The 27,980-nt window shown below is 46.5% G+C and overlaps 1 protein-coding gene across 8 annotated transcripts; it reads left to right on the forward strand.

Annotated features, from left to right (window-relative positions):
* Positions 1-201: 201 nt before the first annotated feature.
* LOC116424952 (uncharacterized) lies at positions 202-27,960 on the forward strand. 8 transcript variants are annotated; one of them, XM_076369519.1, is made up of 9 exons: positions 202-1,311; positions 4,353-4,518; positions 14,895-15,018; positions 15,173-15,258; positions 19,719-19,811; positions 23,381-23,443; positions 23,809-23,946; positions 25,291-25,534; positions 26,266-27,960. In XM_076369519.1, the coding sequence occupies exons 2-9, from the start codon at positions 4,444-4,446 to the stop codon at positions 26,397-26,399; spliced, it is 957 nt and encodes a 318-aa protein (XP_076225634.1). In that variant the 5' UTR covers positions 202-1,311; positions 4,353-4,443; the 3' UTR covers positions 26,400-27,960. The 8 variants fall into 8 exon arrangements, with proteins under 8 accessions (XP_076225634.1, XP_076225633.1, XP_076225631.1 ...); XM_076369518.1 differs by lacking the exon at positions 202-1,311 and adding an exon at positions 2,826-3,830; XM_076369516.1 differs by lacking the exon at positions 202-1,311 and adding an exon at positions 4,184-4,276.
* The last annotated feature ends 20 nt before the right edge of the window (positions 27,961-27,980 follow it).

Raw genomic sequence — 27,980 nt, forward strand, 5'->3', positions numbered from 1 at the left:
ACATAACCGCAACAGCAATGAACGCGTCTACGAGTCTTTAGAAAAATCTCCATTTTATTTCGCATAGCTTCAAACCGATATATATATATACGGCGCAACAAATTTCCAATTTATTCTTGCTCGCGTGCACGCGAAATAATTGGAATTTACAGGAACATCCGTTATCCATTTTTCACTAGAAAAAGAAGATCGTAGCCCGCGTCGAGGCATATTAAACCCTCCATTGTATCGTGTTTCACGCAGGATGCATTTGCCGTGGATGCATAAAATCTGCATTCTAATCGTGACTAACCCCCGATGACGGAGCGATTAAAAGGAGGTCGACGATTATACGGTGGAAACGCCACGCCGCGACGCGAATAGGTGCGAGCAATCGGCGTCGATACACGCACGCCACGAATCCGATATGAATTCGTTTCGAACGACTATTCGGTACGAATGATTGCAATTAACGAACCCTACGTTCGCAGGCTTCCAGCGTACGGTTTTTTCGAGAAACCGGCGTCCCCGCGTCGACCCGCCGGACGATATTACATTACTTACTTATTACATATTACTTCGACTTCGCGATGATCGATACCGCGCGACGCGAAATTGCGAAACCGTTCCACTATTTTTTCCAGCGTTCGGCCAGGTCGGCACACCTGTCGTCCTAAAGTCCGCCGCGGATATTGATTTTTCCGCCCGTACGTTCTCGTCGAGAACAACTCTTCGATAAGAAAGCTGAACGAGATTCAGCGGAAATTCGATCAATTAAATGAACAAATTGTTAACAGGATTTGTTCGGAAGTTTACCCTACGGCCACCGACCTACGTGGATGGATTATAGAGTCGTTCCACTGTCCGGGCCCCTCGAACCGAACCCCTCGCGCGTCGGTTCGCCCAGTTCTTCGAAACTTGCCGCACGTTCTTTTAACTAACCTAACCTATGCAGTTATTCCAAGAATTCCAATAACATCGAACGACATTTGCACGAAACGCGTAAAATCCGTTGTCTAATTTGTCCCAGGTAGTGGTTTTCGTAGCGGAAGTTGGCCGGTGGCTCGGTGACACCGAGGACCGGTCGCATGACCGGCGTGTAAATCAATTTCGGGTCTCCTGATGAGCTTAGGCTAGCAGCTTCACGTACCGCGGTGCGGTTGCCGGCGTTTCCCTTTCCGCAAACACCTGCTGACTCGTCCCCTCGCGCCGCGGTCACCAACACCGGCGAGATTTCCAAGTCTAAGCTCGTAAACGTCCCCTGCGCGTAGCGGGAAACTTTCGAGCAAACCCTCCAAATAATATGCCGCCAAAATAAAGATCTCCAGCTGGGTAAGTACGCCCCAGTTTCAATTTTAATATTTATCTTGGTTAAACGAGTTTCTCGAAGCTCGCAGCGAGCAACTCCGCTTGTTCGGTGTTTCCATGTTTCAGCGCTGACACGTATTTGCTCTTTGTTTGTGTACTTTCATCGAGTTTATCTTCTTCCCGCGCCATAGAGTTAATCGCTTTAGCAAACGGATGACCGAAATATGCCACTTGTAACTCTTTGCTAATCTGACCAATTTACGATTCACCGTTTCGTTGCTAGTTCCTTGGATTCCAATACTTGTTCGTTCATTTGCCAATAGCGGTGACGATATCGGTAAAGATATTCTTCGAGCCAGTTTAAAATCGATTCGCCGAAGCGATACGTTCCGTATCTTCCCGAGCCAGAGCCGATCTCGATCGCGGGAGTGCCCGTTAACAGTTTTAAAAAACGGGAATTCGAACGTTGACGAATAACAAGATTGAAGAATACACTTAGTACGGGATCTCCTGGGAACGCGACGCAGGGTTTCGTTTATTTATCCCGCACGAACGACGCGTCGCCGTTATCCCTGCGCCCCCAGGACCATAGGGACCGTAGGGACCGAATTTATTCAAAGGCTTCCGCGACCGTATTGATACGCATATCGTAAAAGCTCGCTCTCGCCCTCCGACGCAAGAAGAAAGGACCTCGGAAACCTTTTATTCTCTCCGAGTACATTTCTATACCCCGAGTTATTTCAGCCTTAAACAGTCTCGCTTCCCTCCGCAGCATACGAAACTCCGAATTCTCGCGGACATTAAAAATACCTGGAGCCAGGGGGGACGCGTGCGATTTTCCGATGATACTTTCGGACGTCTCTCTTCCGAATCCTCGAAAGAGCGTTCGCGGGCAAACTTATTCCCTCTCGACAAAAAGAAATCTTCCAAGAAAATTCCATTTTAGGAAACTTGTTCCTCCGTAAATTCGCAATGACGCGCATCTTTTGGAATATTTCGCGAGAATTTCCATCGGGAATGAATCCCCGAGAAAGGCGGCAAGAACCGGAAACAAGGGAGCCTACGTAAAAGGCGCGTGTCACCTAGCCCAGGTTTTTATGGTCAATCTGGGAAAGGTCAGCTGGAACGGTCGTGTCGAAGACAAAACGTGCAAGTTTGACCGTCGCGCAAATAAAAAGCTGGGGCCGAGTAAATTGATTAGAAGATCGGGGCCCTCGAACCGATGTATCATGTCGGCCAGGATCCCGCGCGTTTTATTTCCCTCCTGTTTCCTCTTGTCCTTTAACTGTCCGGTCGCAGCCGTCGTCGCAATTTATAGCGCATTCCCGTCTCTATGCGACACGGAGAACCGCTATTGCCTGCGGCGAAGGTGCCCCCCCAGCTCCTGCGTCGCGAAATAAATTCCGCAGAATAGGTTCCACTGTCCGCAGGTGTTGTGATTTAGGCGTATCGCCTTGGAAAATCGTGCTGTCGCCGTAATCGCCTCGCTATCGTTGGAACGTTGAATTTCACTCCGGGATAGGTTGATCGCGGTTAGCAGCCGATTCCGGAGAAATCTTTGGGTTGGCCGACAGTGTCGTAATCCTCGTAGCGACGCGTTACGACGTTCAGTAGAAAAGTTTCGCGTCGGTGGGCCAATAAAACTTGGCAGTGCACACCGCCGCGGCACGCCGTGCTCCGTTTCGGCGAACCGGCAGGACAAAACTCCCAAACGATACACGAGCCATCGAAACAAAACAAAAGCAACCTCTTCTCACGGAACCGTGCTCTCTGTCGAACCGTGCCTCTTTTTGCCGAACTTTTCTTTAGCGGCGGCGTTGATAGCAACGCGCAAAAAATCTGACGACTTCAGGGCTAATTGGTTTCTCAATGGAACGGAAGTAGTCCGACGGTAATGACTGGCCGCCGTAAAGCGGTGCTCGATAAATATGCATGAGACAAGACCGAGGACCGATTAAAGCTGAGATCGATCGATCGACTCGTCCACTTGTTCGTCGAGCCGTTCCGGTCGAGCATCTTGCCACGGAAATCCATTTGTCGAGGGCCGATCCACGAAAACTTCCCGATGCACCGGGACAAGGAGCTGTCGGTGCTTTGTCTACGATCGGACGGCACGGAGAAATCATTCGGGGAACTTTACGATCGAATATGGTAGCCGCGGGACCGTAAACTTCCGGGTAACCCACCGTTTCGGCGGGGGCGAAGCTAAAATATGCTCGACATCGGCAACTGATTCCGCCATTTTAAAATAACTTGCCAAGATCGCTGACACGAGCATTCACCCTCCGACCGCCGAGCACTCGAGAACATCCTTTTCTTGCAAAACATCCGGAATAAGGTAACGATCGAATCGTCGGATTAATTAACGCGAGCCGATCCCCTGGAGTCCACCGGTGACGAACGATACCGCCAACTCCGTGGTTTCGCGCGTCGCTGTCGGGATGCTAATGAAACTCGCATCTCCGGAGGAAGTTTTTCCATTAGCATCCGACCAGGCGAACTCCTGAGCGTGCATCCCGCGGAAGCCTGATCCTGTTTTCCAGGTAAGTACAGTCTACCCCTACAGTAGACTCCGACGCGTGTCAACTGATACAAAGTATACTCCCTGCGCGAGATACCTGTCACGAAAGACACTGTCAATCGGAATTACTCGCTCAGCGGGAAAACATTTTATTTCCTCGTAAAAACACGAAATTGTTCATTTGATCATTTATTTATTCATTTTCGTCGGATTTGTTCGGTTTTCGCGTCGATCGACTGCTTCGTAATCGATGCATTCTTCGTTCGTTTTGAGAATAATGGCCGGTGCGTTCCTTTTTCCTTCCTCTGCCCCGGTAGGGAATTTGATTATTCGGGGGTGAGAATTGGACGCGCGGAGAGTCGACGCGCATGACCGAGCCGAGTTTTCGCGGCGCGAACAACGTAAAGGCCGGCAGTCAGCCTCGAGCTACTTCACGTGCTTGTTCTAGAAACGTTAGAAATGCTTTCGGTAGAGTGGATTACATTTCTGACAAATGATCTCCCATGGATTTTCCTATCATGATTCTTCTCCTCTTGCTATGTAGGTAATCTGGTGTCGTTGAATCAGTGTCCGAATCTTTTCCTCCGGCTTTTCCGAGTGAATACGTAATGTGCGGTTAACCACGCGCCCGAAGCATGGCAATCATGCAATCCTGTTGCTGCTGGCGGTCCGTCAGGAGGGGTAGTTTCGCTTGCGCAATTTACTCGGGGGTGAGTATTGAATTTCGAGCATTTTTCACTGAATTTTCTCCTTTGTTTTTGTTTGCTTTCGTTCGTTGACGCCAGCAGATACTCTACAGAAGGCGTAGCTTTCTTTCTGTTATTCGCTCGGGGATGACAATCCAATTTTTCGCTATGCCGCTTTATTAATCCAAATATTTTGCTTCGACAGTCGATGCTATTCGAACGGTTTTCCTTGGATTTCCGGCAGCAGTGTTTTATAACGGACAAAAGGATTAGCTTTTTTATTATTTTGTTATTCGTTCAGGTGGGAATGTCGAACAAATCCTGAAACGTTGAAACATTGAAAATAGCCATAGTTTCGAAACTACATCGAGGATTCAAGTGTACCATTAAATTCGAACTGGTACGAAAACTCGATGGTATACCCTTGATTAGTATCTACCATTTTCCTACTCGTTCTATGAATACGCAAGGACCCGGACTTTAGCAAGGATTTTCAAGTATCCTTCACTCGACTGAGAAGCTCCGCGATCTAAGACGCGCCGGAAGGTGAATATTTGCACACGAAATATTACACGATAGAAAAGCATTTCTGCTGACGGTAGCGATGCAGCTACAACATTCGCATTACTTATCGTCCTTGTACTTTATCGCCGACAAACCGGCAAACCAAAAATCCAATGCCAATGACGAACGAGCCCGAGTCGGTGACCGACGCAAACGCGCCGTGGATATTTGAAAATGCGTTATTTGTTACCCGACGGTTCAACATTTTTCCCCCAGCAATAAATTCCTGTTATAACAAACGACCCCGGAATTTATAGCCAATTCGGTGTCTGCTGGCTACGTGAAATTATGCAAGGCGTCTGCGGGCTGTTCTCACCTGCATTTCCCTTGCGATTTATTCGAAAACTTGCGTTGCCTGGATCAACCGAGATCTTTAATTATCGCTTTTATTACCCTCGAAGGTATTCGATTCGAAATTCGAACAAGTCCGAAGAGATGTCGAGTGTTTGGTAGGAAGCATTCGCCACGAGGGAAAGGGGTTATTGAATTGTTGAAATTGCAGTCGAAAATAGTCGAGATGCGAGAAATATCGGTGCGAGAACCACCGCTCGAAACGACGCGGCGTTGAAATTGTTCGACTCGAATACTTGCTGGGACTGATCCTCGCGCGAACCTTTATTTCCCACTAAACGCACCAGGCTGAAATTCAAACACGCACCCATAGTTTTCCCTTCTCGTTGAGAACAAATGAAAATAGGGCCACGAAAGCGAGCAAAATTGTCGCTTCTCCTTGTTTTTGTACTCCGGCCCGTGTACGTTGACCGCTATTTACCTTGTTCGCTGTATGACCACTTTTGTCCATCGGTTGATAGACTATGTATCTTCATCGTCGTTCTGTCAATTGAAAGTCACGAGGGGTCGATCTAGGGGATAGCCGGGTAAATTCATCATCGGTCTTTCATTATCCTCCATGAGCCCCGTTGTTACATAATCAAAAAGTTACATAATTGGATGGATTGGGCGCAAATGATTATTCGACTGTCTTATTATATTAGAATTTTTCGATGAATTTCTTGATCAATTCAATGATTCCTAGCCAGTTTGATTTGAATCTCTAATTATAGACATTTATCAACTAGAATATGCTGCTTTTACGAAGCAAAAGGACGTAATGCGAATATAAAACATACATATATATATATATATATCTGATTTTCCAGGATCGTAACAAACGCGTAACGATCGGAAAATTTACGTATTCCAGAAATGTCTGAATTAATGCGTTTTATTGCTCCGTCGCGATCGTAAAGAACGCAATAAACAGGTGTGCTATAATGAACTGCATCGCATGCTCCGTGGCACTTAGGTATGGCGGGAGATCGTAAAGAATAGAGATATAAGGGTTGTCGGGTGCTACTCAATCGTTAAGTGCTACGACCAAACGCGAATTGTTTGCGAACTCGAACGTTACTTTCAACAAATATACCATTATTGTTAAACCTACGTACCTTTACCAACGATGAGTCCGATTAGAGATGTTTCGGGATATTTTCTATCGATATCATAGTTCCCTTGCGATTCGCGCACCAACACCACTCGAGACACGAACGGTAAACAATATTGGAAAACGTCGAAGAAATGAAATTCCATGGGGCCGGGGATCCGCGAGAGTACCCCGGAAAATAAAGTTACGATGATCAGATTCAGTTTGGTTTACGCGAATTCGCGATTCTCGATGGAGCCAGCGTAACTCGATTCGACGGGCCGACCCTCGGGAAATTCGACGAGTTAATGATGCAAGGTATTCCGATGATGAAGGGTGTAATGTAAATACAGCGGGGCTTCCGGCATCGAAATTATTCGAATTTTCCAGCACTTTAAACACTCGCGTTCCTTGCGGTGATTTCTTAATGAAAAGATTCGGTATGTACGAACATTCGGGAAAAATCAAATAGTTCTTCCGCAACTGCAAAACTATTTCTAATAAAATGAGCCGAACGTTTTCGGTTTCTTGGTGAATAGCATGTGCAATAGCACGCGACACGGCACGAGGTCGGCGCGAGGTCGGCACGGGGGTTAGCTGGAAATAATAAGCATTCGGGAGCTGGATGCAAGGCGCGTAAACTTGTTTGTCGAGCTACGTGCACCGATATACTCCACTGCTACGCTCGAGTGGCTCGGATAAATTTCCAAGTTCATGCACGATGCAAACTTGCCCATAAAAAGTTTGCACTTTTCAGAGTCTTTTGCAGATTTTTCCGTTCGTTTCCAGCGTTACGTTGAAACTTCCACCGCGCCTGCACGCGCGTTCGAACTTCCCTTTAATTACCGATTACTTTGTTTCAAGTGTTTGGAAAGTGCCGGGCGCAACGGGTTTTATGCTCGCGGACGAGACTTTTTCATTCCGCGCTTCGTTTTTCTTCTCGCGAGCACTTTTTACGGCCACGCAGCCCGTCCGTTTAACAGGTTTCGCGAATCATTCGTCAGAGCCATGGCAGAAAAGGGAAAATGAAAAATTAATTAACCCCGCGCCTCGAAGGCTTTGAACAGAGATCATAGAGCGAAGGGTTGGAGAAGCTAACCAAGCTTCGCCTGCCGGTCAACTACTCTTGATCGATGCATTTTCACTGGCTGCATTCGGTTAAGTCGCATCAGAGCTATCGGGTTCTAGTGCCTGATTGGATCTTCTCAATTAGATGCACTTGACCCCTATGAACCCTGATTGATGCACTCTGGAGAATGCTGTCCAGTTAATGCACCTCGGAGGATATCCTCTAGAGAATTTACTCTGGACGAGTCATACCGATGGATACAATTCGAAACAATTGCCGATTGCGTGATGTATTGAAAATAATATAGATGAAAAATGTATGCGGTTACTTTGAGAGGTAGCCTGGGTAGATCGAAAACAGGGTCCGAAGTACGCGCCTCTGGATCTTGAAATACTACATACGTATACGGAGATTCCGGAAGATGCAGCTCCCAGTGCTTGTAAAATGTAATTCCGAATGCGGATACTACAGATTTTCAAGGAGTCTGGATCAATCGAGTGGATGCATCGTAGGATCTGCCGATAGTAGTCGGGTAGAAGATGCACCCGAAAGATCGCTGGCGCTGGGTATAAATCGGATGAATAGATTCAGGTAGCTTAGCTCGTGTCTCGCGGCCTACTCGGATGGATGCATTCGTACGAAAGACATTCGAGCAAGTAAGAAGCACGGCTCTTTCGCAAACATTTCTTGGAAATACCGCGTTCTACCTTATCAAACTGTCCTCCTCCGATCTTCCTTCTCTCTATGCAGTTTATGCAACGAACCGTTTTCTACGCACAGAGAATGTAATTCTGTACCGGATATAATTACATAAAACGTCTCTCGTAAACTGGAAATATTCATCGTCCTCCGGTGAGACGCCGATCAGATTTTCCTGCAACCAACGCGAAGGGAAATCATATTTAAATTGGTTCAGGAATAGAACCGTTTAACCGAATATTTCGTGCATCGAGCGTTAACGAATAAACAAAACTATTTAATATAGCGAGTAGAGGAGGAACGCGAGCGGTTTATTCGAATAGTCGATGTATCGAGATTTTGAATAATTTCACTGCGTCGAACCGAACGGGGACCGAGCGCAAAGGATTAACTTCTCGGAACTAAACCCGCAACACTTTCGGGAACCAGTAATTCCAACGCCATCGACATCGATTCGCGGATCGATGAACAACGCTGTATTTACGTTGTAGCGCCGCGCGTGCCATTTTATTTCACCGCTGGTTGCCTCGCGTTTTTCCGCGTATGTGTGGACTTTACGTCGCGGAAATACCGGCGAAACTGAACACCGGTGGATCTCACGGGTAAAAAAATTGATCCGCGAGACCCGTCGTGCGGGAAATTCATTTTCCCAAGCGATACGAAATGGCGATACGAAATGGTGATACGAAATGGCGATACGAAATGGCGATATGAAATGGCGATCCGTGCACGGCAAGTCGGCGTACATATATTGGTATACGCGCCACGGGTAAATTTGATTGCAAATTTTAGTTATTGCGGTCGCACCCCGTTCAAATCGCCTCGATTCGACGGAAGCGGACCGAGTAACGGAATCTTGAAAAATCGCTATTCGTTCTTAAAAAACAACTGTCATTCTTGCAGATGTTTACTCTGCAGAGTAAAAAGCGAGGTGATTTCTGTAACATGTTTACCAACAGAATGAGAATATTCGGTAAACATGTCGACTTGCGCGTCTTTTGGACTTTTCGAAATCTCTTCCGTGGATCTGAAAAACGATGGTTGTTCCGAAGAACGGAGGATCCTAGAGACAGCGATGCAGCTGCACGAGCAGACGGATGGTTGTTTGCATAGAATCATAAACTTCCTCCTTATGGTCTTGCTCGCAGGTTCATTCCAAGAGCGTATAATAAAAGTTAAGAGCGACCGCACGAACAACTGGGGCGGGATTAAAGCTTCGGTCGAGCATGAAATTGGTGCTTCGGTTCGAACGCAACGTAGTCGGGGGTTCGCTAAATTGAACTCGCGTTACAATTTGATCCTGTTCGAAACGGAATTAGAGGTATCGAGCCACAATCGATTGTCAGGTTCGATTGGCACACGACGACCACGCGACTCGTGTCGAGCATCTTGGAAAGCAAACAAACCGAAAAGCTTCTTCGAACCTTTCGCCCTTGAATCTACGAGTTTCTTTAGTTTTTTCATCTATTTCCGTGCCGAGGCCAATCGCGATTTCTTCGGATCTAATCAAACTTACGCTCGAATCTCGAAATGCGTTGAACCGAGTAATAACTCTACAGCGAGACGAACCTGATTTTCAATTGGAAAACAGTCGACGATGAATTTACGATGCTTTCGATCTCATTTTTCCTCATATTCCTCGGCGAAAATCTAATTTCCTCGATCAAGGACTCGTTCTCGAAACTTTCGAACAGGATAATTAGCTCCTCGAGGAACTTGATCTTTTAATGAAACCGTGTGCCACCGGTGACACCACCGCTACTGACAAGTTACTCAACGTCGCAAGCGAAAAAACAATGATCGAACCTTGACCTGCATTGTCACCGATGCGGTTCGCCCGTGACTCTCTCTCTCTGAAAATTCCATAGAAACGTTCCGCCCCGAAAAAACAGCCGTGACAGTACGCAACGTTTCGGAGATAATAAGACAGTGACTGGCGGTGCGTCGATAATTGGCGGGCGTGGATTAATCGATCGAACACATTCCCAGAATTGAATCAGCCTGGCCAGTTCCGATTGTAATATTAACACGCGGGGAAAACGTGTCTTTATTTCGATTGATGAAACGATCGCGGAATCTGCCGCCGCCGCCGCCGCCGCCGCCGCCGCAGCTGGTAATTTAATAACCTTCGGAATTACGTTAAACGAATTAAGATGAAAGTTGATCGGAATCGGAACTCGAAACTCCCCGTATACCGAGTTTTCCCGGCGAGTTAACGTTCGAATTGTTTCGAAACGATATTGCGGCGGTTGCCTGCCAGTATCTCCGCGATCGGTACAATCTGCCGGTATCGGGCATTGTCGAAAAACGGCGAATCGAGTAGAAATTAATTAATTTCAAGAGCAGGATTATTGGCTGACATTGAAAATTGTAAGCGTCCACCGATGCCCTTCGTTCTCTGTTGAACGAGCAACAAGATCGACTCGATCCTCTCATCTTACAGCTCCGTAGTTTATCTTTTCAAGGATATTTTCGATATTGCCAAATTTTCGACGTACCTCTGAGACATTAAACGAGAAATGTCGTAATCATTTTACCATTTTAACGGAGCAATATGTTCCAATGGCGATAGATTCGAAAAGTTTCTGCAAGTCGAGTAGACAAGAAGTCTGGCGAAACAATATTGTTCGAATTTCTTTTGAGCGGCAGTGGAACGCCGTCGCAGAAAACGGAGCATCGAAGCGAGCGTCGTATTATACCGGAAAATAAACCGTAATCAAAGCAATATCGGAGAGACCGGCCGGCGTCCTCCGATCGAATTCAATAAGCCATCGAAACCGGAGATACCAGAAGCCGAGGAGCTGCTCGTTCCAAGGGGGGAATCCGGGTATCCTGGTGTAAAGAAGACGATCCACGAGGAGTCGATGGCCCATTCGAACAAGAACAAATCGAATTGTTGGCTTTTCCATTGTCTGCGATCTGTATCGCCAATCGGTCCCGTCGCTCTTCTCGCGTTTGCATCCAGTTCCTCGCGCAACGTATCGCGCGTCCTGCAAACGTTTCAAGTGGAATTTAACAAACATAAATATCACTCGATTCTCCCGAGTTTCCTATTAACCAAATATCACCTTTCCATCCAAGTAGTTAGATCTTCTCTTCGTTCGGTTGTTATATTATTAACGATAAGACACGCGAGAAACATCACCGGACAAAAGACAAAGGGTTGACGAGTGCGACAGTGACAGGAAAGAGCCGCGGCGCGATCGTCGAACGCGTTGATTTTAATCTGCCACTTAACCCGATACGCAACCATGGAACACGCCAACCGATTCACGATGTTTACATAGTTGGAATTTTATACTATTATCCGCTTATGCCTGGATTAATGTCCGTCGGGTTCCGAGCTCGCTGAAATAGTCGAGCCCGTCCCTGTCATCGAAAGCTCGCGTAGCCTCTTTGTATCACGAACTGCTCCGCAGCTTTACGTAAGCTCCGTGAAACACGCGTTTTCATTAAGGATATAGATACAGAGGCGCGCGAGTCTTCCGTAACTTTCGTTGAATCGATGAACGATAACAGTGTTGCCCTTTGTATCTTTCGCGTTATCGATAGAAAGTTTGCTACTTCGCCCGTTCGTTTACCAAATTAATTATCTCCGCGTCTAACCAGAAGCTCGTCGAACGTGTCCAGAGAATAATCTCACCTGTTCGGACGATTTTTGCTGAAAAACCGAACAAGAGGCGGCGATCACACTCGTTTACCACTTTCATCGAGTGGCAGAAACGCGCGACAGGGGACGCCAGAAACCGCGAGCGAGGCAGACTAATCGTTCCTTCCGAGCGAACCGAACGACCGACCACGCGTCGAGGCCTCTCTAAAGTGAGAAAATTGGTTCAAGGCCGACGCAACTAGCCAACAAGAGACAATAAGTTGGGGTGGAAGCTATTTCAATAAACTCTGCGTTCCTCGGGATCGATAGGCGCTCGGCGCTCCGGACAAAGAAAGAAGAGACATAAGGAAGAAAGAAGACGCACCCTTCGGGGAACGTGTCTTCCGCGTTTCCCGGCGTTCCTTTCGACCGCGTCCCATTCTAGATCATCCATAACGCGCGTCAAATCGGTCAAGAAATGATAAATGCCGGCCGCGTGCGACGAGCGGAACAAATTTTTTCCTCCTTTTCCTTCTTTTCCCTTTTTTCATTTTTTTCATTTTTCTCATTTTTCTCATTTTTCTCATTTTTCTCATTTTTTCCGACCATTTTTTTTACGATTCCGTGTCTGCCAGCGTTGACAGGGCGCGCGCCTTTTGTCGGAAATGATGAATGGATCGTTTATTGTATTCTCTGTTAACCGTGGGATGCGGACCGACACGAGGTGTCTGTCTCGCTGGTGGGAACGAATACGTTGGAATTTCGGACGTTCCATCGATTTTAAGAGGCACCGATGCTGTTATTCTATGAATTCGATACCGTTGATACGTTCCATTAGAGGAAAATACTTACGAACGAACGTTCTTGTTGTCCATTAAGGTTCGATACTTGTGCAAATATTTCGTACATGTGGCCTGACCGAGTTAGGAAAGTTGACGTTCGTGCGAAGATTGCCTTCGTCAGTTCGTACCACGCTCGTTCTTCGAATATCGACATAGAGGATCAACCTCTATATTTAACCTGGTCTCGAATCTTCTTGTCTTTTATTATTGCTCGAAACATTCCCCTTCGATACCAAGACGCTTCTCTGCACAGCTCACTATTTACGCGAGATTCCTCTTTTCGACTGACATTTACTAAAGCTGGACGAGAGAACTGTTGTATTTTGAATAGCTCGCAACCGGTGGGCTCGCGTCGACTCCCCTTCGTATTTTCCAGGATTAAACCTTTTAAAATAAATACCAGGCGAGGGTGTAATTAATAGACTGCGGATGTTCCGCGTATCCGATAAACACGGCTGCGTACAACGTGGAATGGAGAAGTTATCTTTCCTTATCTGTCGATAATCTGAAAGATTATCAAGATATTCCGTCGAGATATTCTTTTTTCATCGAAGGACTTATTAAAGATAAGGTGTCGATTGGATAATGGATCGAAAGAAGCGATCGGTCTTTATTTAATCCCTGTTTTTTTGAAGTTACATCGGGAAAATGTTGATTCCGTCCCGGTGATTAAAACTCGCGTGACAGAGAAGAGAGGAACAAGGGAAAGTTTGGATAATAAAATGATGGGAAATTGTATCTGGCGGTGTAAGAACTGGGTCTGCACCGATGCGTGACGAAATTGTCCCGGACTGTCCGAATCCTTGGTTCGAAGGGACGAATCGAGGATTCGTTCGGAACGCTTCGGTCTCCTGCCGGTGGACGCGAACAAAGAAAGGAGAAAAGAATACGGATCAATCGACGGGGAATCAATTGCGATCCTTCCTGTGGAATTGGGCCGAACCGGCGGCTGAAGCAATAAAATGTGCAATCTTGGGGTAGCCAACCCTCCAGCTCTTCGAGCCGGCAGACGGAAATTTCATTTTCAATTCGAACGTGTTCACGGGTTATCGCGTCGACGAGGCTTCGAGAATTCGAGCTGTCGAGCTTGTCGGCTCGACATCGACGAATTCGATTTTCCGGCTTTTCAATGATTAGAAGCTGTCGTTAACCACCTCGCGTCGTTTTCGGATGTTCGTTCCGTTAGAAAACGGAAATTGGAAACACGGGATTTTCCGATTTCGAACTCGACACTTTCAAATGCGCTGTTTTATTGGAAAACGTTTGATTGTTTCGTTACCGAACCGTACTCGACCAGCCAATTACTTATCTACTTCGCTACTTACTCGCTAGTGTCAACTAGAATCGACTCGACAATATCTTGCGCGTGGAGATAGGCAATCCCCGTGAATTCCTTCGATTTATTTCTCTTTTGTTTCTATCGTTTCGATATTCCAAGTAAACTACCGAATCGATGTATATGCTCGAGATTGTCGCTGATCCGGTGAATTACAATGGACTCGATGCCAGTCGAAAAAATCTTGGAAACGCTACACCAGCGAAAAGAGCAGTATTTAGGTCGTTCCGCGAGTTCATTTATTAGAGATTTATGAAACTCGGTGCTTCGTATGCGCGATTCGAACGGGATCAGCTCGCGATAAACAATTCCGCTGGACACGCGTTGCGCGATCGGCAGAAATTTCCCGGAACGTATGCAGATCGATCGAAGTCAAAGGCAAAATCTAATTAGCGGAAAGTGCTGTACGGGATTAGAGGCACGAAACGTGATAGCGATTCGGTTGGAACGAACGGTGAACGGTGAAAGGTGAACGTAAACGTAAACGTAAACTGTCAGCGTACACCCGCGATATATTTTAGCCGATGCACGTTCCACGGTTGGCTCGCTACGACGTTTCCAGTGGAAAGTGAGAAAAAGATGTGCTTCCCTGTATGAAACATTGCTCCGCTTTCGAACCCTGCTACCCTGTCACTTGCAGTCGTTTCTCGTCAGATATTTTACTTGAGATCTTTTTTATCGAAACTACAAGGCGAGTTTGTGGTTCGCGTTGCCGCGTTGCCGCGTTGCCGCGTTGCCGCGTTGCCGATGTGTAACAAAAGTGAAGCAGAAAAGGTTCGATGAGAAATTTTGAAAAATATTTAGACTCGTTAACCGAAATATATTATTGATTGAAAGGACGTTGGTGTTTACAGGAAACTCTATTTGCCTCGTTCCAGATTTACTTCGCAGTGCTGGCGCTAACCACCGGCAAAGTGCTCCAGGGGGAGAGCCAGTATCTGAAGGGGAATCGTTCCTTACCGGAATCCACCAGCTTCCTTGAACCGGACAACATATCCCCCAGTGAGTACCCGTCCCGTAATAACAGCGCTCGCGGTGGATACACGCGTCCTCCGGTGGTTCACGAGCCCCCGGTGTACTCGCTAGCCAATAACTGTCCCCATAATCGAACGATTTTGGCTTGCGACTAATGCCGGACGCGCTTCTCTCGATTCAGCTACCGTGTGGATTAACGTGGCCCTGCTTCTCTGCTCGAGCTGCGGCGTCATTTGCAGCATTCTACTCCTCTACGGTCTCTTCAAGGTAAGAAATATCTCGCGTTCCATAACAACCACTCGAGAATAATACATATAAATTGCATTTCATTTCGCGGCTAACGTATAATACGGAGAACAATCGTTCGAGTCGGCTACTGGTTTCGTCGCGTGTCACGGATAGAAATAGCAGACTAATAGGACGCTGTATAGGGTGGATTAGACCGTTTCCCGGGGCGGAATGAAATTCTAGATTTCTCGACAGCGAACCGTTTGGCCGAGCAGAATTTCTTAACGCGTTTAACGGCGAACCGCAAAACGTTGATCCCGGATCCCAGCGTTATTCCTCGAGCTGCTCGTTCCCGAGACTTCGTTCGCGCGAACGTTAACCTGCGACACCGGTCCTCGTAAACCTTAGCTGACTTCCGGCCATGCGTTTCTTACGCGAAATGAACATGGCGGGAGCGAGATTAATTGTCGCTAGCCAGTACCACGGAGATTTCAGCGAGCCGGAATAACACCGACGGTTCGTGCTCCGAATTTCGTCGCAAATCACGCCGGTACTGATTCTACGTTCTTTCTTGGATGTATATCGCTGCAAGAATCTAGAAAATGCCAGGCTAGGATAAAAAGGTTAGCGGTGAAGGAAGGTGACATAATTGAAGAGGCGAACGGTTAAATCCCCTCTGTTATTATGGCCGATCGGACCGAGTGTATCGAAGTCGAGCACGATATTTTCCTCGGTCCGACAGGCGGAAGCCCAGCCCAGGAACATTCGATCTGTCGTGATTGTTCCGTATCCGAGAGCCAGTAGTCGCTGTACCTTCGGGGTGATGATAAAAATTGCATCGCTCTCCGGGCTGGAAGCCGGATTTCTCCGTCATTCGGGATAGACTAACAGCAAGACCGATACGAGGGCGATAAGATGTCGATTACGAGGGACAGTAGACTACACTCGACCGCATCCGACGCTGTATATCACCATTTTCTGTAAACCACAACCATTATTTATCCTCGAATCCCTCCGCCGTATCAAAGATATCCGAACATTCGTCACGGCGGAACTATCCTTCAAACGCGCGACGTTTCCTACGGTAATAAAACACGAGGAAACGTTCGATTCGTATCTTGAGAGGAGACGGAGAAATACTTTGAAAAACAATCGAATTATCGAAGAATGTTTGAATCGACTGGGAATGTCGGAGGTACTCGTCGCGAATCGCCGAATCTACCGGAATAGACGAGCGACGTTTCCGACGAGAAATCCGCCACTAGCTTCGAAACAAGAACGTACAGCCGGGCACGAAGATAATTAGAATGTACGAACGTAACAAAGGATGGACCGTGTCAACCCGAAGAGAAAAATGAAAGCGGAATCTCTCTAAAAGAGAGGCGGACGGGACGGCAGAGGGGAGAGGATGCTCTGCCGCGTATCTATTCAACGAGGGAGGAAAAAATTTACGAGCGAGATAAGCCGGCAGCCCCTTGACTGACATCAGCCGACCGCAAAATTTCGCCCGGAAAACTTTCTCCCCTGGATCGAATTGAATCTCCGTTACCGCCCCACGCTATGCAAACCCAAAATTGAACGGTACGCGAGCACTGGACGGAGAAACGACGACAAAATTACGATAAAATTACGATCAAATTACGAAAGCCTGTGGCTGCTTATTAACCTACCCCTGAGAAAGACTCTTTTCAATTCAAACCAAGTATTATTCTTTTGTTAGGAATTACTATATGGTTCGCGACAAACGTAGACCTAGGCTGACCCTAGGATTTTTCTCCTTTTTTCAAATCTACCGGAACTCCTTTTTATTAAGCCTCATCATATATATTTGATAAGCTGCAGATACACGTAAACCGCGGTTCATAAACTATTCGAGGAACAAAAATTCCATACTCGTGCTCTTTTCAAATGAAATTGTCCACCGTGCGGAAACTTGTGTTTCGTCACTGGGTACACGTTGATGAAAATGCGTAGCCACGTTTCCAAGTATCAGCAGAAAATTATTCAACGAGATAACGCTGATCGCGGAAAGAACTCGAGCTCGCGTAAACTGAAGCTACATTTCTGTATTTCGTATTTCGTATTTCGTATTTCGTATTTCGTATTTCGTATTTCGTTATACCGGCATTAGAATAATCGCCACTCGGCGTTCTTATGTCAGCGTGCCACGTGAAACGGGAAATTGAATCCCCTCTTGCCCGTAAGTAGATCGCATTCTTGTAGCGAGGTACGCGCGACGCGGAAAACTGAAAGTTCAAGCTCGATTTTACCAAGATAAATGGAAGACTCGGCAAATCTGCTTTTATAATTCGACACTCGCGTATCGCGACGCTTCGTAACGTTTCGTAACGTTCCGTCTCACGCGGGGAAATTCTATTCCGGGAAATCCACGATTTCAGGTAGCTTCGCTTTGCGAAATATCATCCGTTGGACCGTGAATTTCGAGCAAGGGACGGAACCAAAATCAACTGTCTTCGCTAATACTTGGCTTCCTTTTGCAAAATTCCCGATAATAGCTAATGTAAATGGAAAAAGTTGAGTTTCGGAGCGACCAATCCCACGGCTGATCCGAATCTTCGCCAGCATCGATCATCAGCGCTATTTACGCATTGCCGTTTCCCCTGGAACGCCTCGCGGGTTCGAAATCCAAGGAAATTGGACCGTTTCGCGTACAATGATTCATCGGGGAATCTCACGGCGGCAATAAATCACATCGCGAGTCCGCTCGTTACGCAAAACAGAGAGAGAGAGAGAGAGAGAAAATTGCGAAGCTCTTTCGAGACTATTCATTCCTCTTTTCCGCGGTGTTGTCGGTTAACTGCTGCTCTTGGCTAGGTCAATCGAAATTCAATTCGATCTCGAAGCCGCGATACTTCTCGGGCTGAGCGAAACGTTCGCCGAAACTGGCTGCCGCTGTAAAATATTACACATCCGAGACGGGCTGTCGGTTCCCTGCTGATCGAGGAATAGACGAAATCCGACATTCTGCTTTGCTAACAACAGCGATGACGTGTACCAGAAGCTTGCGATACATTTTCATCGTCGACCAGCGACACCAGCAATCATTTTGACCATTTTTCGTCGTTCGACGGTCGATTCGTCAACGCCCGTTCGATTTTAATGCATGGACACGACACGACGCGTCGGGGATGGAAGGGATTATGAAAGTCGAATTGGGGCTTAACCGAACCATTCGAGGCACGAAACGGAATGGCTTACGCGTACAAAGAAGATACGGGAACTTATCGAGGATTAAAGGTGTTCGAGGATCGATAGGTTGCCGCCGTGCCACGATTTATCCGTTGCAGATTAGAAGAGCACTTCTAATCTGAACGACGGCTAATTACGACAGGTTGTACAAGTTCTAAGTGTGTCTCGTTAGAGGTTCCTTTCCCTCGCTGCTGGATATCCATTTTCTCGAGTTACATTTCAAAGCAAACTCGCCGGGGTGAACGAAGCCGGACCACGGAAATCGCTATAAAGAAAAGGCGCTATACTCTGGAACACTTGCACGGCATCCCAACATCGTCAGCTGAAACGTGTAAACGCCTAACGATATTTTCTATTAGTCGACACATCTGTTTCTCGGTTATTAAACTAATTGATGGAAGCTGATTGAATTTTTCACTATTTTACCCCAGGGACAGAATGTTCCACTAGCGGTTCGTCGAATCCCTTTACACTGTCCTCGTAAACAGAAAATCTCCGACGATTCCACTCGTTCCCAGGCGTTCCCAGGCGCTCCCAGGCGTTCCCAGGCGCTCCCAGGCGCTCCCAGGCGCTCCCAGGCGCTCCCAGGCGCTACCAGGCGCTTCTGCCGCGCGTCGAAAGGCTGATAACGATGCTCCGCCGAGCTTAAAAAAAATCCCTCAAGATTTAGTTCGGCGCGTAATAAGCAGCTCCGTCGTTACGATATTTTTCCAGCAGCGACAGTTTCATTGGGTTTTAAAACGTCTTCCCCGTCTCAACTGTTACAGCAGCTGTTCACTTGATCAAAGTGCATTCGGTTCTACGTGAAACGTTATCCAACAGTCTTCTTGAGAAGAATTTTGATTTACGAGGAAAAACAAGATATCTCGGAGTTCTTCCAAGTACAGTATGAAACGAAAAGCAACGTAGCGTTATTTCATTGTTTCTAATGAAATTGTAAACATAATTGATCGACGATAGTAACAGTAATAGTGTTATTTTCCCAGCGCGACGCGACAACGGTCAATTGTATCCAGAGAATAGCGAAATTGTCTTTCTTCTGTCCCAGAAACTTTCAACCCTTTACACTCTGCCGAGCTCGTTTCAACTATTTAACTTTTTAAGCGGACTCGGTTTCAAAAGTGTTCCTCGCTCCGCCTCGTTGCGCCTCGCCTCGAAATAAGGAACCGAAGAAAGATATTAAAGCCAAGGAAGTATACCGTTAAACGCGCACCCTCTTTGAACAAGGGTTCGTTCCTCCATCGGCTTTTTCATTAATATCTGTACGTTCATGACCGATCGTCTTTCAGGATGAACGCGTCTTCCTCATACCGTGGATCGCCGCCGTGGTTGCGACCTGCATCGTCGACGTGACGCATTCGTTGTACCTGTTCGTCGCTGCTGTAAGTACAAACACTTTGAGAATACGATAGAAACGATATTCGAATTGCCGCAGAGTAGAAAGCTGGTACAACGCGATTCAAAAATTGGTTCCTCTCTTGTCGCTTTTCGCTTGACTCCCATTTTCCCGTATCGAGATATTTTTCCCCGCGCGTTTCCCGCCGAGAAAGCACCGATAGTCGTTTTTTCTTCTCCTGCCAAGATGTTTCCTGTGGGGAGGACGAGGGAGTCTAGCAATTATCGCGGACATATCCCTTTACCACGCGAGAGGAGGATCATACGGTGCGTTCTCACGAACCGCGGGGAAAAACCAGATACGCGAACACGTGGCGATATTCGAACTTGGCCAATTCATTCCTACGGGGAAAGCTTTCTCGGATTTTCCTTTAATTGAAACGAAGAAAAACTAAAAGACGATATTAACCGTTCGCGATCTTAACTTAACTTACATTAAGCTTCTCGGAATTTACCTTTGGCTCTCGTCACTTTGCTCGCCCCTCGAGTCCGATTCGCAGCAGCGAATTACATCGAAAGGCGGCGATAACTCGATTAATAACCATCGCAGGAATTCAATTTCACAATTATAATCACGACCCGTAATTTCGCCATTAGGACACGCCGCGTGGAATTTCCCCCAGCGTTTTCCATTTCGTTTAATTACACGTTGCTTTCCGGCGAGTTTCCGTCCTCGCGGCGTTGCGGCGGAAGTGGGTCATCTTTTACGAGACACCCTGGCTGAAACCATCGGGTAATTGATTCCGCTGATTTCCGGACGACACGACGCGACGCGACGCGACGCGACGCGAGCCGCGAAAGAATGGCTCCGTTAATTAGCCGTAACGCCGATGTAGGCGTAACCACCATTCCCTTCGGCCGCGATCGTCAACTTTTCATCCATGCGAATCGGCAGCTAATAATTCGCTGTTTTGTTAAGCCGACGCCAATGGAATTCAAATTCAATACATGTTGCCGGGCTTTTGTCCGGAGAAAATTGCGAGCGACATTGGGGAACAATTATGGAAATTATTTAACATTGTCGCTCTGTATCGAACGCTGTTGAAAGAATAGAGGTTATTATTGGCCGAATAATTGTTGTGTATTCAATTATTCAGCTGGCTATTATATAGTTAATCATTTAACAACAATTATTTATTCTACAGATTAGTTGGCGAACATTGATTAACGTGGCAACGAAATGGGAAGTTATTGATTTTTCTTTCGATTTTGTATGATTTTCGGTGGTCGAAATCGGTGGTAGAATTTAACGAGAATAACGAAATAACAAATTGAACACTGAATCTGAAACCGTGGAATCCGAGTATTCGAATGTGAAATTGTTTCGCTTCGGTTCCGCGACATACAGCTGACACTGTAGAGGTTTCTCGAATCATTCTACAATGAACTGATTCCGCATCTTCGAATGGCATTTCGAGTCGGTAAACAAGGCTCGCTTTAACGAGCTCCCGAAGCGTAAACGACGTTGGATGTCGGATACTGGATAAAGTTTGTACTCGATGCAGTTAACGCGGGCGCGACTGTTCCTCGTATTAATCGAGGCACTCGCAGAGAGCCGCCTTTCAGTCGAGCACGGTCTGGTTTTTAGCCTCGTCGAAACCCGGGGGAACCGTCAACTCGGCCCATTTATTTCCAGAGGCTCTCGTTTGAAGGACTCGGCTGTTGCTTATGTTACCTACACGCGAATACGGGATGAGCTGGATCTCCGGAGATTACTTGGAAGCGTTGCGTACGCGTCGACCCCTGAACAACTTGGATCACCCCCTGAGAACGGAGACCGCGACCGCTTCCCATTTTTCCACATGAATATATACAATCCTACCGCGCTGACCAATTATTTCAAATGATTCAACTAATTCAAGCTACGAGTATTTCGACCGAAATACCACCAAACGAATCATCATTCGGAAGATTAATTAGCTGTTGTTACCAATTAACCTTTCCAAAAGGTTTCTATCTTATCTTATTACTTATACTTATCAAATTAATGCTTCGAAAAGCGGATCGATTCCGTGCGATCGACTACAGGATTAAAATCTGCCGCGTAATCGCACGAAAAGCTATATTTAGTGATCTTTCAATGAGACTTCCAATATTAATCTTCCGTGCTTGAAAACCTGTCACACCCAAGTACTCGCTGCTTGATCGAAATTCTTGATTCACAGTATACAATTTCCCATGTACAATTTCCCCCTACGTTTGTCGTTCCGTATTAACGTTTAAGCCTTGATTTCACTGAAACTCACCTGCAGCAGGAATCTCTGTAACGTAAAGTCTACGACGCAATCTACGAGCCCATCTACAATCTAATCTGCAAATCTCTTATCAAACGAACATTCGGCCGTCGAGAATAAGGGATCATCCGCGCAAGCAATTCCGCCGGAGATCCGCGTTATTGCTCTCTCGCCGAGCAAGCGATTCAGATTCCCAAAGCCACCTGTGGGCATCGGAGATCAATCCTCGGCTGAATTGCATTACGTCGCTTCGGCCGTGCCACGCGGCGTCATCGATCTACCGGTAAACACCGAACAGTCGGCCGATACATCGGAAAAGACGGGAACACCGTGAAATATCTGGAACAGGGCGTTCCCTCTTAGGTCGTTGAGAATTCCCGACTCGCCGATCAAACGATTTTACGGTCTTTTTATGAAAAACCTCGCGTCGTCTCGCATTTTCACGACGCACGACCGTCCAGGGGATTTTCAAAAGAATAAACTTGCCCGGCGAGACGCTGCGAACCAGTGGAAAATAAAACATTTCTTCTGCATTCGTTGAAGTTTTCTCGACGATTTTTTCGAACCGTTTCTCGAGACCGAACAGGAATCTCCATAGGAAATGATAACCTTTAATCGTTCATTCAGATTTTTATTATAAAGATTCTCGTTGAATAATCGTTCCATATTGTTATCGAGTAATTTGAAATGAGAAATACCGAGTGTCCCAGGTGCAGGGGTTCTTCCACTGGAACGGTGCAACGGTGCAACGGTGCAACGACGCAATGGCGCATCCAACAGCCTCGCTCGACCGTGCGAGGAATCTTCATTAACGTTCTTATGTACCTACGGTGCCGCGTCGGGCTCTTTCTCTCGTTACGCGGGAACCCAGTTTTTTTGCTGGAATATCGAATGGCCGTGTCCGCGAATTAGGAGAAAGAAACGAGAGATTACTTTTATCTCCCAGCGGAACGAACCCCGCCATTCGTAATGACGGATAAAACGGAGGCGTTTGTCCTTGCAGAAAGGTAGAAACCATTGTTAAACGCAGCGGAAATCAAAGCGGTGAAACAGTTCGAGTTCCTTTTTTAATGGAATTCGATGGCCGTTGATTGTTTCGTGGGGGAAAGAAGGGACTTTGTTTTATGGAAATGTACAATAATAGAAGGAACTGTAGAAACTAGGATCGCTTTCAGCGCAGCCGAAACTAATGGAACGAAATAGAATAAAAGTGCGAATTTCCTTTCGAAACTGTGCTTTCGAATATTCGCAAAGAAAGAAAGTTAATAGAGAAAGTTGACGGGTTAGTTCACCGATCTAATTTCGCCAACGTTCTGTTTCAGTCTACTTTCGACCCGGTGAAAGTGATGCTGTACACGCTGAACTTCTTTCTTCTCTGCCTGAACGTGAGTACTCTTCGATAAATCAACAATCCCATCGGACGGAGACTATAGTTCGACGTGTTTGGCGATCACGTTATTTTTCATTGGTATCGTATTTTCCTCGTAGCGATCCTAAACGCTGTTTTACAACATTGTTCGCGTTGAAAGATCTCTCTTGTTATCGACAAGCTACGGATGTTTACGCAAATCCAATCGATCGAGAATCGACCAGTAAGAACTGAAATTAAAGAGGCATTCGTTCGGTCGACGAACCTTTCTCCGAGGATTCCAGCGATTAGGAATTTCCCATGAATGCATAGACATCCGCAGGCTCGTTATCGGATGATTAAGCCTCGAATTCTGAGCGACACGTCCCATCTGCCCTTCAGATGTATTCGCTGTTGTGCGTCATCTCCCAATATCAAGAATATATGGCTGGTCGAGGCACCGCCGCGGATGACTTCGAATACAGGGTCAGTATTCTGAGAGTCTCTCAGCGGAAACAGGAACGGGATAAGAGACGAAAAGTTAAGTGTATTAATCGTACTGTTCAACTATTTCATTTATTCGCGACGACGGTGTACTCGGTCGTCTCGATCGTAATCGAGATTGAAAGTTGCAAGGAAATAATCCGAATTCGAGTGACAAAATATCACTCCACGTTACTACTTGTTTCGTAGTAGCCAACAGTTTGATCTACCAATGGAAGACTTCGGTCTAAATAGGGGCCACTGTTATATTAGGCAACTTCGGCGAGCGTTTCTTCCATTGGATCGGAACCGTCGGGGCTAATGGAGGCTCCGTTGAACCTCCTTTTCAATGGAAACCTGTCGAGTGTCGCGCCTTTCCCGGGGAAATCGGTCAGGTTCCGCCGTTAAAAGGTCTTCGTGGCGTCAACTTTGCTCGAGATCATTATCCAAACGGGCCAATCGGTGATCCGATAGCCATGGTTCGCGATCTCCTCGATGCAACGTCACTCGATCCCTCATTGTCCGATAATGCGCTTCTTCCACCGCGGTTAGCCTACCGCGATCGATTCTATTCTTCGGCTCGATCTCATCTCGTTAATCCAATATCGGTTTGTCATTCGACGAACCTGAACGCGAACGTGATACTTTTTCAACGAAATGTATCGGCGATTCCGGATGTCGACGGTCTCTCTCTCTCTCTCTCTCTCTCTCTCTCTCTCTCTCTCTCTCGGTGACTACTGTTATTAATTACAGGTTTTTTTTCGTTATCGATTACAGGACCATTCGAGAGAAATGATTTTAAAGAACAGAAATAGTTGTTTCTCTCGAAGGAATCGTTAAGAACGTGTTTCGTTCGTTGTTCCTCCGAAGTTAGTCGACGCTTTCGAAAGATGGACACGCGCGATTGTCCTAGCTCGTATCGGAAGAGGAAGCTGGATCGTAGTTGCGTCGATTAATGCGTTGGCTGTGACGTCGAGGCTCCATTGGATCTGTCGAAACGGTGGCTGACATCGCGTTGCCCTTGCCGCCGAACCTTCCCTGCCCAAGTCCCTCGAACAGACGGACGCGAAGATTAGTTTCTGGATTTCCGGAGACTAACAATGTACACAACGAGCTTCTCCTTTTAATCGAAACCCAACGAAATCTTTAACGAAACGAACGAATATCTTGTTTAGTCGATTCTCCGTAAAATCTTGTTAGTAGCCTTGTATCGCAGCGTTCCCAGTTTAATTACACCGTGAACGACTCGCCGCTGGAATTAAACCAATTCGCTGTCGTATTATCCGTTTACGAATTAACCGACAAAGGAGTTTCGCCGCGTTTTGCCAGGGCCAGCTCGTCCGGTTTTTATCTAACGTTCAATTATCCGTGAAATTTCATTATAAAATGGGTCTTATAAAGTGTCCTTTGAAGGCTCCAGCAGTGAGGTACGCGACACAGCCGCCAACAACGACCGCCACGTCCTGCTTGAGCTCCCGGCGAGCAGCGACCAACAACGAAACCAAAACGACCGCAACACCGACACAGAGTCCTACGGCGGGTCAGAACGCTCATTCCTTAGAGAAAAGTCCAGTCTCGGGACGACCGGCTAGGAAACACGTCCAGTTCCCAGATACAGCCTCGGATGACCAGAAACTCAAGTCTGGTAAGCTCCTATTCGTCTGTCGTATCGTCAGAATCTTTTTTTATACTAACTTTCTTTATTATTCTTTCCTTCCACTTCTTCTTCTTCTTCTTCTTCTTCTTCTTCTTCTTATTATTATTATTATTATTATTGTTATTATTATTATTATTATTGTTATTGTTATTATTGTTATCACTACTATATTATTGTTGCGATTGTTACCGCGGTATGTTATTCTTTTTCAAGCTAATAACTTGTAGCGGAACGACGAAACAAGTTTTCAACAGATTCCGTGCTCCGTTACATAACATTAATGAACTCCGCTAACAGGATCGCGTGCGCTGTTAAATTTCCAGTAAACTGCATCATCGAAAATTGATCCTGTAATTACATCGTCGATTGATTTCGTACCGACCGCGCGCTGACCTCAAAAGCAGAGGGTAGTTGATAGTAGGAGATATTAGGCGAACAAACATCGAGTTAATTCAATTGTCGATTACCTATCCTCGGCTATCCTCCGAGAAGATGATCGGATTACGGAACCGTAATCGACTTGGCAAAAAGTAGCAGCTTTTTCACTCGATATCCTTTTCTTTTACACATCGATTCGATAAAACTTTGCCGACCTTTAATCGGCTCGTATAATTGAACGTTTCATGGAAAAGAGACACCGCGTTTCAACTGGCATTTCGTCGATTGTTCCGATCTTTCGACGACTGGTTAAAGAAAACTTGTTCCGACATTGATTACAGAGAGTTCAGCCACAATCCTGATACCGAAGAAGGATTCGGAGACCATAAATCTGATACCGTCGTCCCCGGTGCGGCTCGAGGACCCACTGACGATCGATCAATCCCAGAAAAATAGTCTGATCCGTCACACCTGAGCCTGGAACACCACTTTGTCGACGTTAACGATGAAATCGTCCTGCTGGTTTCAGCTCCCCGTTCGCGTTAAGCCTCCTCCAGGAGGAACTACCCTCTCGTTCCCAATGAATTATTTATCCTCGCGAAATGATTCACGATCAAATGATTTATCCTCGCGCGTTCGCATAATCGTAAACCTCCGAGTACTCGACTACTTGTATTCGTCGCGTCCGCCAAACAGATCTTGGCCAGTTTCTCCATAAAGTTACACGTTCCTTTCTTTTCGTTGGAAATTGCGATCGTTCGGGGATTGTATATTGGTTACACGGTTTACTTGGATGGTACTGGTACCTTGAATAAAGACGAGAGACAACAGACAATAACACGTGCTTGGAATACTTTCTAGTTCTAATCTCTACTCGTGCGGAAACGTTTACGTAGTTCGGAAATAAAACAAATCGATTACATAGCTACTCTGAAATTTTCTTTGGATCATTATGACACGTTCAACGGCCAAGCAAGAGGAAATGATCGGAAATCGAATCGAATATTTCCAACGGAAAGAAACGAACGCTTTTACCGTAATGAGTGTTATCGAAACGGCCGTAAAAACGATCGAAAGTTGCGAGACGACGTAGCAACGTTCCAATATGGAAGGACGTTTTGTTCTTTCACAAGAGTGAAAAGAAACTTGCTACCTGAGCCGACGTGTCATCGGGAATATCGTTCTATGGCGTCGCGTCGCGTTCCAGAGGAAATCGGAAAAGTTGCGCTTGATTGATGCGGCGCGCCAAGCAAATAGAGGCAGGAACTTTCCCGATTAACGCGGGACGCGAATAAGCGCTCGCGCGAGCATCGATCAATATCGACTAACGAGTCGATCGTTAAAGCCGACTAATGAACACCGATCCTCCGAAGATGGACGTTTCAGCGGCTCGGGAACAACTATACTCCATCTGAATCTATCTAGTTCCTCCGCTATTCTTAAGTGCGCCCCGAGCAAAGGACCAGTTACCGACTGTTTTCTTCCCGATCGAGCCAGCTCGGTTCCCTCGACTGCGCTCGCGCTGCGACTCCGGTTTCGTTCCGTTTTCGAGCTGAATCGTTAACTACAGTTTACTTTATTCGACGCTATTACAAAGAATGGATCAGTCGATTTTGCTGAAAACTATTCGATCGCGTATCGTTATGTTCGCTTGGACACTCGAAGCGCCGAACCTGTTAGAAGCGACGTCAACCGAGGAGTTGCCTATCCATTTGTTCTTTCGGTGGATCCATAGCTTTAGGATACAGCTGCCCGATTTCTCCGAGGCTGTTGACTGATTCGTTCGTTCAGTGCGACCGACGAGCGTGATCAACCGTATTTTTCTATTGGAGATTTTCGGACGGAGGCCGAGGTATTTGAAACTGATCCGTTTCGCGTCGGAAATCGGTGCTTCCCTTCTTGATTCCCTTCTCGGATCGTTCGAACCGAGACTCTGTACATATTATTGTAAATTCGATCGTGTTACCAGTACCTGTTTGTATAGATTCCGAAGAGGACTTTTAAAAGGCTGTTTAAAGATTTTCAATAAATCATTCGTGTGGTTTTCTAAATAAGA

This window comes from Nomia melanderi, chromosome 7 (genome assembly GCF_051020985.1).
Source record: "Nomia melanderi isolate GNS246 chromosome 7, iyNomMela1, whole genome shotgun sequence".
In the NCBI taxonomy this organism is placed as follows: Eukaryota; Metazoa; Arthropoda; class Insecta; order Hymenoptera; family Halictidae; genus Nomia; species Nomia melanderi.

Coding starts and splice junctions, on each gene's coding strand:
- LOC116424952 (XM_076369519.1), top strand. CDS start 4,444: ATGGCAATCATGCAATCCTGTTGCTGCTGGCGGTCCGTCAGGAGGGGT. Junction 19,812..23,380: donor TGTACCTGTTCGTCGCTGCT/GTAAGTACAAAC, acceptor GTTCTGTTTCAG/TCTACTTTCGACCCGGTGAA. Junction 25,535..26,265: donor TGACCAGAAACTCAAGTCTG/GTAAGCTCCTAT, acceptor CATTGATTACAG/AGAGTTCAGCCACAATCCTG.